Raw genomic sequence first — 12,104 nt, forward strand, 5'->3', positions numbered from 1 at the left:
TACCAGATTTCATTAACTAATCTATGTCCTTGTTTCTCTCCGTTTTCTGTCTGTCTGTCTGTCTGTCTGTCTCTCTCTCTACCTGTCTGTTCGTCTGTCTGTCTGTCTGTATGTATGTCTGTCTGTCTGTCTCTCTACCTGTCTTTCTTTCTGTATGTCTGTCTGCCTTCCTGTCTCTCTCTCTCTCTCTCTCTCTCTCTCTCTCTCTCTCTCTCTCTCTCTCTCTCTCTGTCTGTCTGTCTGTCTGTCTGTCTGCCTGCCTGCCTGTCTGTCTGTCTGTCTGCCTACCTGTCTCTCTCTCTCCCTGTGTAGTTGCTGGACAGTGACCAGGAGCTGTATAAGAACTTTCCTCTGGTGATCTCAGAGCGCTGGCAGCAGGAAGTGGCAGAGACGGTCTATGAAGCCGTCAACTCAGACACAGACAAGAACGAAGCCAGGAAGAGAGCCAAGAATAAACAGCTGGGCCACGAGGAGGGTATGTCTGTCTGTCTGTCTGTCTATCTGTCTGTCTGTCTGTCTGTCTGTCTGTCTGTCTGTCTGTCTGTCTGTCTGTCTGTCTGTCTGTCTGTCTGTCTGTCTATCTATCTATCTATCTATCTATCTATCTATCTATCTATCTATCTATCTATCTATCTATCTATCTATCTATCTATCTATCTATCTATCTATCTATCTATCTATCTATCTATCTATCTATCTATCTATCTGTGGGCCATGAAGAGGGTACGTCTGTCTGCCAATCAATCAATATACTCTATTTAACTAGGTAAAATTTCAAAAAATGTGATATGAGATTTCTTTGTTCACAAGAATAAACAGCTAGGCCATTAGGACACATTTTCATTTGGCATATTTACCTCTCCTTGACGCTACTTACTCCATAATTACTTATTGTGGTACGATGCAGTTCGGGACAAATAACAATACGTTTATTTTTTTACACCCCTAAAAACGTACCTTTACGAGATCTCCCTAGATATTTGAAAATTTCGATTTGCCTTTGTCAAAATCATAATTGTATAACTTTACGAACGTAGCTGTATCCATTAATCCTTTCAAAATAAAGTGACAGATTAGTTTAGTTTAGTTTAGTTTAGTTTTATTTGTGCAAATAAACAAGATTAAAAAATGGCAAGAAGATGCGCATAGCCATACATAAATGCACAGGTGGGACAAAAAAAAACCCGAAGGGCTTATGAAGGATGTCCACCTGACATTAAAATACAATAAAGAAATGAAGTAAAAAAAAAAAAAAAAAAAAAAAAAGACAAACAAAAATAAAATGAAAGAGCTAAAACTACAAAGTCATGTTACAAAAATGAAAATACATCTAAGTACATGTGAAAAAGCAATGTAAAGATGTAACTAACAAGCAAAAAGACAATATAATATACAGTATCTCACAAAAGTGAGTACACCCCTCACATTTCTTCACATTTTTCTTTATATCTTTCCATGGGACAACACTGAAGAAATGACACTTTGATACAATGTAAAGTAGTCAGTGTACAGCTTGTATAACAGTGTAAATGTACTGTCCCCTCAAAATAACTCGACACACAGCCATTAATGTCTAAACTGCTGGCAACAAAAGTGAGTACACCCCTTAGAAAAAATGTACAAATTGGGCCCAAAGTGTAAATATTTTGTGTGGCCACCATTATTTTCCAGCACTGCCTTAACCCTCTTGGGCATGTAGTTCACTAGAGCTTCACAGGTTGCAACTGGAACCCTCTTCCACCCATTTATGACAGCATCACAGAGCTGGTGGATATTAAAGACCTTGCGCTCCTCCACCTTCTGTTTGAGGATGCCCCAAAGATGCTCAATAGGGTTTAGGTCTGGAGACATGCTTGGCCAGGCCATAACCTTTACCCTCAGCTTTTTTAGCAAGCCACTGGTCGTCTTGGAGGTGTGTTTGGGGTCGTTATCATGTTGCAATACCACCCTGCGGCCCAGTTTACGAAGGTTGAGTGCACGTGGTCAGCGTCGTACACAGAGGTTGGCTTTGGAAAATAGACGTATGAGTGCTGCCAGCATTGCTGAAGGGCTTGAAGGGGTGGGGGGTCAACATGTCAGTGCTCAGACCATACGCCGCACTCTGCATCATTAGAACATCATACTGGTCTGCATGGCTGTCATCCCAGAAGGAAGCCTATTCTAAAGATGATGCAAAAGAAACCCCACAAAAAGTTTGCTGAAGACAAACAGACTACGGACATGGATTACTGCAACCATGTCCTGTGGTCTGATGAGACCAAAATACATTTATTTGGTTCAGATGGTGTTAAGAGTGTGGAGCGGCAACCAGGTGAGGAGTACAAAGACAAGTGTGTCTTGCCTAGAGTCAAGCATGGTGGTTGGAGTGTCATGGTCTGGGGCTGCATGAGTGCTGCCAGCACTGGGGATCTACAGTTCATTGAATTCTAACATGTACTGTGACATACTGAAGCAGAGCATGATCCCCTCCCTTCATAAACTGGGCCGCAGGGCAGTACTGCAACATGATAACGACCCCAAACACCCCTCCGAACGACCACTGGCTTGCTAAAGAAACTGAGGGTAAAGGTTATGGACTGGCCAAGCATGTCTCCAGTCTTAAACCCTATTGAGCATCTTTGGGGCATCCTCAAACAGAAGGTGGAGGAGCGCAAGGACTCTAATATCCACCAGCTCCTTGATGTCGTCATGAATGGGTAGAAGAGGGTTCCAGTTGCAACCTGTGAAGCTCTAGTGAACTACATGCCCAAGAGGGTTAAGGCAGTGCTAGAAAATAATGTTGGCAAAACAAAATATTGACACTTTGGGCCCAATTTGGAAATTTTTTCTTAGGGGTGTACTCACTTTTGTTGCCAACAGTTTAGACATTAATGGCTGTGTGTCGAGTTATTTTGAGGGAACAGTAAATTTACACTGTTATACAAGCTGTACACTGACTACTTGACATTGTATCAAAGTGTCATTTATTCAGTGTTGTCGTATGGAAAGATATAATGAAATATTTGAAGAAATGTTAGGGGTGTACTCACTTTTGTGAGATACTGTACATTCAGTTTAACACATTATCGTAAGCTTTTAAAATTAGGTACATTTTAAGATGTTTTTTTGAAAGTAACTAAGTAACAGATCTTATTTTAACCATGTGTTTTGTCCTTGTGTGTACAGACTACGCGCTGGGGAAGGACTGTATAATGCACGGCTACATGCTGAAGCTGGGGAACCCTTTCCTCACCCAGTGGCAGCGGAGATACTTCTACCTCTTCCCCAACAGAGTGGAGTGGAGGGGGGAGGGGGAGTCACGGGTACGAACACACACACACAAAGTCAAACACACACACACACAAAGTCAAACACACACACACACAGTCACGCACACAGTCACACACACACACACACACACACTCACACAGTCAAACACACACACACGCACACACACACACACACACACACACACACACACACACACATACAGTCACACACACAGTCACACACACACACACACACACACACACAAAGTCACACACACACACACACACACACAGAGTCAAACACACAGTCACACACACACACACACACACACTAACATTCAAACATTCACACCACCATCACCAAGCAGCATTGTATATTGCACACCGCTACATCAACTTCATGTTATGTGTGTCTACTGTGTGTGTCACTCTGTCCGTGTGTCCCTGAGAGACACAGTGTCTGTGTATGAACGTTGTCTGTCTGTCTGTCTGTCTGTCCGTCCTGTCTTCACACTGAAGGAGAACTGGCTCAGACATTTTAAAATGCAGAGACACGGGGTGAGTGTTAAAACCAGGTCCCTGCTGCCTCCCATAGACATGTGTAGTGAATCTAGCTCTTTATAAACCCCCCTGCTACGCACACACACACACACACACACACACACACACACACACACACGCACACACACACACACACACACACACACACACACACACACACACTGTATAGTAGTTTTGCTTCAAGTATTAATATATCCCCATTTTAAAGGTGTAGTCAGTGATTCTGGAGAATGCTTGTTGTCTAAATCACTTTTCTTGTTGTCTAAAATCAGGTAGTGGATCATGAGATATTCATTCACTGGTTTTGTCAACAAGCGTTCTCCAGAAAAAGTTCCACCTTGTATCACAGTCAGTCCCCCCCCCGAGAGGCATTCAGGTTAGGGGTTAGATCGGACCCAAAAGACCCAGCTGCTGGAACCTACCCTTTTAACCTGTAATTTTAATTTAATTTAAATGATTTATTTCTATTCATTCGCATTTAAATCTTCTATTTCTGTTCATATTTTACATAAGCTTTTCTAATGTCTTATCTTGATGTATCTCTTGCCCCTGTAAAGCACTTTGAATGGCCTTGTGTCTGAATTGTGCTATAGAAATAAACTTGCCTTGCCTTACCCAAGCCTGGGCACGTTCTCTCCCAGCCATAGAATCGTAGGCCAAACTCCCTGCTACACACACCGTATATTAGTGTTGCTTCAGTATGTATATCCTCCTTTAAAGGTGGAGTCAGTGATTCTGGAGAATGCTTGTTGTTAAAATCACTGATTCATTGATTTGAGTGATTTTGACAACAACAATCCTCCAGAATCAATAGCCCCTTTTACACAGCCAGTGAAAGCCGGGAATATGCCGGCCTTTCGGCCCTCCGCCCTGCTGTTTAAATGCGACAGTTGCAGAACGAGGGAAGAAAGGTGCGAGAGATTGTTCCGGGAATTTTACTACCTCGGGGGGTAGTAAGATTCCCGACACAATCAGTTCCGCCTCTCTGTTTAAATGCTCCAGCTTGTTGTTGCGGAACAGGGGGGCGTTTGACGTTCCATAGCCTACGTTCTAAACATGCGACCATGTTAGCAGTTGAAGGACGTGTGTTTAACATTAATCACGGCGGCCTGATGTCCCGTAAAAATCACCAAATAAAAGGAACGGCGTATAATCTATCTGATCATGAGGTCCGTTGCTCAATCCAAACCCCCGCGCTTCATTTTGCAGAGTGTATGAGTCTATTTCTGCCCAGGAGAAGTTGTACAATGGACTCCGGGTTAAACCCAGTCAGATCCACCCATACCCTCCTTCAAACAACATGAAGCAGCTTCTAGGTCCAGGGCTGTTCTAGTGTCGGCTCTCAGTCATTACAACTTGCACAACATGGATATTTTTTTTTTTTTTATTATTATTTTTGGGGCGTTTGGCCTTATTAGACAGTATAGAGTTGAAATGGGGAGACACAGAGAGAGAGAGAGAGAGAGGGAGGGAGGGATGACCTGCATTAAAGGTCCACGGGCCTGAGCCAATATGGTACGCACTCTATCCACTACGCCACCGGAGCGCCCCAGAACATGGATACTTTTGCTGGTTTTTAGACAGTTACGGTTCGGGGACTATAAAAACAAAACTTTAACGTAGCACTTGTAGTTCTCCTCTGCCCCGCTTTGTCTGTCTGTCTGTCTCTATGTCTGTCTGTCTGTCTGTCTGTCTCTATGTCTGTCTGTCTGTCTGTGTCTCTGTCTCTATGCCTGTCTGTCTGTCTGTCTGTGTGTGTGTCTGTCTGTCTGTCTGTCTGTCTGTCTCTATGTCTGTCTGTCTGTCTCTATGTCTGTCTGTCTGTGTGTCTGTCTGTCTGTCTGTGTGTCTGTCTGTCTGTCTGTGTTTGTTTGAGTTGGAGCCCAGCCTTTTGCAAAACAGTGCAGAGGAGAGAATCTTGCCTCAATGCGAAGAAACACAAAACATAAAAAAAATATATTTAAATTTATTTTTATTTTTTTAAATAGTTTGGTAAACGCTGTCTGTATCTATCTGTCCTCTTATTGGTCCGTTCTCTCCACAGCAAGTTTTATCTGTCCTCTGATTGACTAAAAAGTCAACGAGGTGTCATGTAGGTCCCTTCAGTGCTGTTATATAGTCCAGGAAAGGCTGACATATCTGTTTAAACTTCTCTGCTTTCCCTGAGATCTAGAAAGAAAAAAAAAAGAAAGAAAATAAAAGAGTAAACTAAAATAAAAACTAGCAGCGTTCTCCATGTTTCACTGTCTGTGCTATCTCTCTTCTGATTGGTCGGTTTTCTCCACAACATGTTTTATCTGTCCTCTGATTGGTCCGTTCTGTCCACAGCAAAACCTCCTGACGATGGAGCAGATTGTGTCGGTTGAAGAGACGCAGGTCAAAGACAAGAAGTGCATCCTGCTGCGCATCAAGGGAGGGAAGCAGTTTGTGCTGCAGTGTGAGGTAGGAGGGAATGTCATTTTCTGCATGTTTTTAAGAAGAAAATGTCTCATAACTCAGACAGTGAACAACATATGAACAAATCCTTCTGTAATAACCTTCAGAATAGTGCTGAGAATGATTATGGAAAGTTTAGTTGATGAAAGTGCTTTAGAAGTTGTAGATTTTTCGTTCAGAATATTAAAAATAAATTAAAAAAAATTTAGATAATGTCCGTTAAAGATGGTTGTATAGGAGAACTATACAGACGCAAACAGACAAGGTTGTGTCTCTGACTGTGTCTCTCTCTCTCTGTCTGTCTGTCTGTCTGTCTGTCCATCTGTCTGTCTCTCTATGTCTCTGCCTCTCTCTCTCTCTCTCTGTCTGTCTGTCTGCCTGTCTGCCTGTGTGTCTGTCTGTCTGTCTGTCCATCTGTCTGTCTCTCTATATCTCTGCCTGTCTCTCTCTCTCTCTCTCTGTCTGTCTGTCTATCTGCCTGTGTGTCTGTCTGTCTCTCTCTCTCTCTCTCTCTCTATCTGCCTGTGTGTCTGTCTGTCTCTCTATGTCTCTGCCTGTCTCTCTCTCTCTGTCTGTCTGTCTGCCTGTGTGTCTGTCTGTCTCTCTCTCTCTCTCTGTCTGTCTGTCTGTCTGTCTGTCTGTCTCTCTATGTCTCTGCCTGTCTCTCTCTCTCTCTCTCTCTGTCTGTCTATCTGCCTGTGTGTCTGTCTGTCTCTCTCTCTCTCTCTCTCTCTCTCTCTCTCTCTCTCTCTCTGTCTGCCTGTGTGTCTGTCTGTCTCTCTCTGTCTCTCTCTCTCTCTCTCTCTCTCTCTCTCTCTCTCTGTCCATCTGTCTCTGTCTATCTCTCCCCCTCCCTCTTTCCAGAGTGACCCAGAGTTTGTCCAGTGGAAGAAGGAGTTGTTGGAGGCGTTCTCTGAGGCCCAGAAGCTGCTGCGTCGAGCCCCTAAGGTCATCGGGAAGGGCCGGGCCGGGGTGGTGGAGCTCTCCAAACCGCCACTCACACACCGCAACAGCAACGGCCTGTGAACCACACACACACACACACATACATAAATATATACACACACAAGCAGATATATACACACACACACAGATACATAGATTTCCACACACACACACACGCACATAGATATACATAGATGTACACACACACACACTCATTGATACATACACACCTTGATACACACACACACACACACAGCATCCTATCTCTCGGACCACACCCATAAGCCTCTTAGACACACACACAGAAAGATACATTTACAAACGCACACACACACATAAACAGATAGATACACACACACACATTTACAAACACACACACACACACACACAGATACATTTACACACACACACACACACACACACACACACACACACACTCGAAATGACGACCAATCATATAGTTTTGAATGGGACCGGCCGCCAGTTGACCAGGAGACAGACAGAAGGAAGCAGCAGTGAAACTATGGAGGATTCAGCATTCAGCATTCAGCATGTCAAGAGGAAAAAGCTTCTGCATGAATTCATGGAGACAAACATGGACGTCTCTCCTACTATCCTGATCGTCCAACCAAACCAAACAGTCTTTACAATCTTTTTCTCTGCTTGTATTCCCACCCCCCCAAAAAAAAACCCTACACCAACTCCCAACAACTCCCCTGTTTGACTCAGGACACAAAGTAAGCCTGATGGACTCTCTTATGCCAAAGGATAAGACACCTTAGGGAAGCTCTTTGGACGTCCGATTTGAACTCTTGCATCGGATACTGTTCAGCGCTAGGGTTTCGCTTTGTGGCAATGCAGCTATGGAAGAGTTATAAGAGCCATGGGAGGGAAGACATCAGAGGTGTAAGTTCTGTTAAAATGATGGCACAAAAGCAAAGCCTAAATGGAATTTTGACATTTAACTACAGGCAGGCAGGCAGGCAGGCAGGCAGGCAGGCAGGCAGGCAGGCGGACAGGCAGACAGACGGACAGACAGAGAGAGAGAGACGGACGGACGGACACAGACAGACAGACAGACAGAGACAGACAGACAGACAGGCAGACAGACAGATAGACAGACAGACAGACAGACAATGGGCTCCAACCTCATTCTGACTGAAAGCAGACGTCCTCTAAGCAGAATGAGAAATTTCAACATTTTCATAAAAAGTGCATAATGGGGGAAAACAGAACCCTCTTTCTCTCCTGTGGCCCTAACACTCTTCTTAATGCAAAGGAGCCCAGGCTTCAGCGGGGATTCATGTCTGCAAGAAGCAAAAGGAAAATGGACCCTCGACTTGTACCTTACACACTCTCTATGTCTCTCTCTCTCTCTGTCTCTCTCTCTCTCTCTCTCTCTCTCTGTCTCTCTCTCTCTCTCTCTGTCTCTCTATGTCTGTCTCTCTCTTTTTTTTCTGTCTCTCTCTCTCTCTGTCTCTCTCCATCTCCATTCCTCCCTCGTTACTGAAGTGCGTGAAGTGCCAATACATTTACTTGAGTCACCATCAGGCGGACTTGCTTGGTGGCCAACCCTCCACACACACACACACACACACACACACACACACACACACACACACACACACACACACACACACACACACACACACACACACACACACACACCCATAAAGACAGACAGAGAGACAATCGTGTACTTTTCTTTGTGTGGGGGGTTAAGTGTGTAAGGGCGTTCGTTCGTTTGATGGTGAAAACGGTTGATCATTCCAATTCCAATGCAGAAAAAAACAAAACAAGGAAGTACAACAAAGACAACAACAAGAAGACACATGACTCTTTCCTCTCTCCTGATTGGCTATTGTACAGCAGCAAGTTACCATAGCGACTGAGCTTGCTTGCCACCCACCCATTGGCTGACGAAAACAGACAGATTGCCGGTTGGTTGCCATGAAGGCTGGTATTTAAAAAACCCCCAAGGACAACAGAAACGGTGTACAGTAACTATTGTGTATGATTTATGAAGAAGGCTACACTTACATATAAACATGAGATTTCTGGGGCTTTTGTGGTTGTGTGGGTGAGGCTAAGAGTGTAAATATGAAATATGAATTTCTCTCTCTCGCTCCGTCTCTCTCTCTCTCTCTCTGTCGCTCTCTCTCTCTCTCTCTCTCTCCCTCCCTCTCTCTGTCTCTCTCTCTACCCCTCTCTCTCTCTCCCTCTCTCCCTCTCTCTCCTTCTCTCTCTCTCTCTCTACCCCTCTCTCTATCTCTCTCCCTCTCTGTCTCTCTCTCTCTCTCTCTCTCTCTCTCTCTCTCTCTCTCTCTCTCTCTCTCTCTCTCTCTCTCTCTCTCTCTCTCTCTACCCCTCTCTCTCTCTCTGTCTCTCTCTCTCTCCCTCCCTCCCTCCCTCTCTCTCTCCCTCTCTCTCTCTCTCTCTCTCTCTCTCTCCCTCTCCCTCTCTCTCTCTGTGCATCTCTCTCAGTGTTTTAGTCCAAATGTGTTAACCTCTTAATCGGGGATGAAATATCTCCCCGTCTGACTGTCTGTGAATCTGTTTTCTGGCTTAAATGGGGAAAAAGTATATGAAGAAAAATTAATTTTTTTTTTTTTGAAGGTAGTGAAAGAGATGGTCATTTAACAACAATGCATAATACCATTAATTATTTTTTTTATATAAAACTCAAAATTTCAAAGTAAAAGTAATTACGTTTTGCACTCAGAATGTTGTTATATCGAAGCCTACAGGACTAAATTGTACTTTCAATGGGCAATCTCCATTCGAAATCCCATTTAGTCAAGCACTAGGCTAAATCCATGTCTGAGAAAATGGTTCAAAGCTTTTGTATTGTCGGTTCTGATAAATGCCAGACATACATCAGAATGGAAATAGCGTTTATCTCTGGCCCACTGCAATAGGAAGGATAAAAGTCAATGAGTGCTATGAGTCTTATTAAAAAATGTTTTATTCCGTTATGCATAGTTGTTGAATGAATGGTCTCTCACAGGGAGGTTGGTGTGTTTGTATAGGAACCTGAAAGCTGTCAATCATTCTTAGCGCTGAGTTTTCTCAGTCGCACTGGTGTCAAGAAAAATCTCTTCATTCTTAAAAGGGCCAAAACTTCATTATTATTGTTCTGATCGCTCACAAATCATAATCGTGTGTGTGTGTCTGTCTGTCTGTCTGTCTGTCTGTCTGTCTGTCTGTCTGTCTGTCTGTCTGTCTGTCTGTCTGTCTGTCTGTCTGTCTGTCTGTCTCTGTGTGTGTGTCTGTGTCTGTCTGTGTCTCTTTCTGTGTGTGTGTGTGTACGTAAACGCAAACGCAGGAGACAATGCCTACAGAGCTGAAGCTAATTAAAGGAACAGTCCACCCTTAAATACAGTTAACAGACCTGCACTACATGTCACGAGGAGGTTTTATTTTATTTTGAAGGGTTGAAAAGGTTTTGTAGTTTTTTTTTTCACTCATTTCTAGCTTCCTGCTCTCTCTACATTTAGGTTGTGTTCCGAATCGCATACTTTCTACTATATAGTATGTAGAAAAAAGATTTAGGATGTCCCGATTCTTGTGGCCAGATTTAGGATGGTTAGAAGTACCCGGATGTCCTACTTCATGCGGCCAAGATTGTTAGTAGTGTTGAAAAGTGCATCCTATTTGGGCGATTCTGACCCACAATCCAGTGCGCACGTGAAGTGACGTCACATCGACGAAGCCTCCGTATGAAAACAAACGGGGATGCGACGGATATAAAAGCAAGAGGCAAGATCAAGGCGAAATGTTATGATGAAATAAGAGAGTAAAGTATGTCCGAATAGTATGCCTACTGCATCCTAACTAGATTATTTTTATCGTCGGATGTAGTATGTAGAATAGAGAAAAGAAAGAGTATGCGATTCGGAACGCAACCGTAGTTCTCTCTACACTGTAAGAAATCCCATTGTCAAGGCAACTAAACTTGACGCCAAAACGTCTCAGCAAAAGATAATTAGTTGGTTTGAGTTGAATGTTCGCTGTTCCCCTTCAAATTAAAAGAGTTTTAGTTTTAGCGACAAAACTCACAAATCTTCAGTGTCAACATCAATTCAGAGTCTGTGAAAAAAGTTCATTTTTAAGTTTTAAATTTGGGCTTTTTCGCCGTTTACAACATCACCTTTTGTTCACATTGTTTCACCGAAGGGCAGAAAGATACGCACACAATCTTTCTTGTGTTAAATTAAAAGCAAAAGTAAATCATTCAGTAAACTTCAGGGGTATTTTATTGGTTCTCATGCAGTAGCAGTGTCCTCGTGTGCATATAAGTATGTGTGTGCGTGTCTGTGTGCATGTACGTGCTTGTGTGTGTGTGTGTCTGTGTGCATGTACGTGCTTGCGTGTGTGTCCATCCATGCATTTCCAGAGCTGATGACATATTGATTGACTTACAGTAGGGAAAGGATTTGGTGCATTGTGATTGATTGGTTGGTTGGTTGATCGATTTGTTTTTATTAGCCTTTTTAAAATAACCAGTCAAGTCAGCCAGGGGGTCGAAAGATATTATTATTATTATTACTATTATGGTCTTATAGAGAGAGATATGTCGCCTCTCAAAAGGTGTCTTTTATTTTTGTAAAACCAAAATGGGTTTGTTTGTTTTTTTTATCGGTCGTTTTGGACATTTGTGTTGTCATAATTATTGCACCTTTTTTTCTTTATTTTTTTGGTTAGCCCGATGTGTTACTTACTAGATGTTCAATGTGCCAAACAACTGTTGCTGATTATGAGGTGATAACATAACAGGGGGGGAAGCCATGTTTTATTTTACTTCTGTCGAAAGAACCCTTCTTCTCACGGCGGACTCGGCAACAGCCAAAATACACATGTTAAAAAATTACACACACACACACACACACACACACACACACACACACACACACA

General features: G+C 43.1%; 1 protein-coding gene across 1 annotated transcript in view; it reads left to right on the top strand.

The window, feature by feature from the left end:
* grk3 (G protein-coupled receptor kinase 3) overlaps positions 1-9,362 on the top strand; it is a 90,623-nt gene extending 81,261 nt beyond the window's left edge. The window contains exons 18-21 of the mRNA XM_080046786.1: positions 313-475; positions 3,166-3,302; positions 6,138-6,251; positions 7,110-9,362. Of these exons, the coding sequence (XP_079902912.1) occupies positions 313-475; positions 3,166-3,302; positions 6,138-6,251; positions 7,110-7,271 (576 nt within the window). The 3' untranslated portion in view covers positions 7,272-9,362. The remainder of the gene's footprint in view (positions 1-312; positions 476-3,165; positions 3,303-6,137; positions 6,252-7,109) is intronic.
* The last annotated feature ends 2,742 nt before the right edge of the window (positions 9,363-12,104 follow it).

Source organism: Ammodytes marinus (genome assembly GCF_949987685.1).
Source record: "Ammodytes marinus genome assembly, chromosome: 18".
NCBI lineage: Eukaryota > Metazoa > Chordata > Actinopteri > Uranoscopiformes > Ammodytidae > Ammodytes > Ammodytes marinus.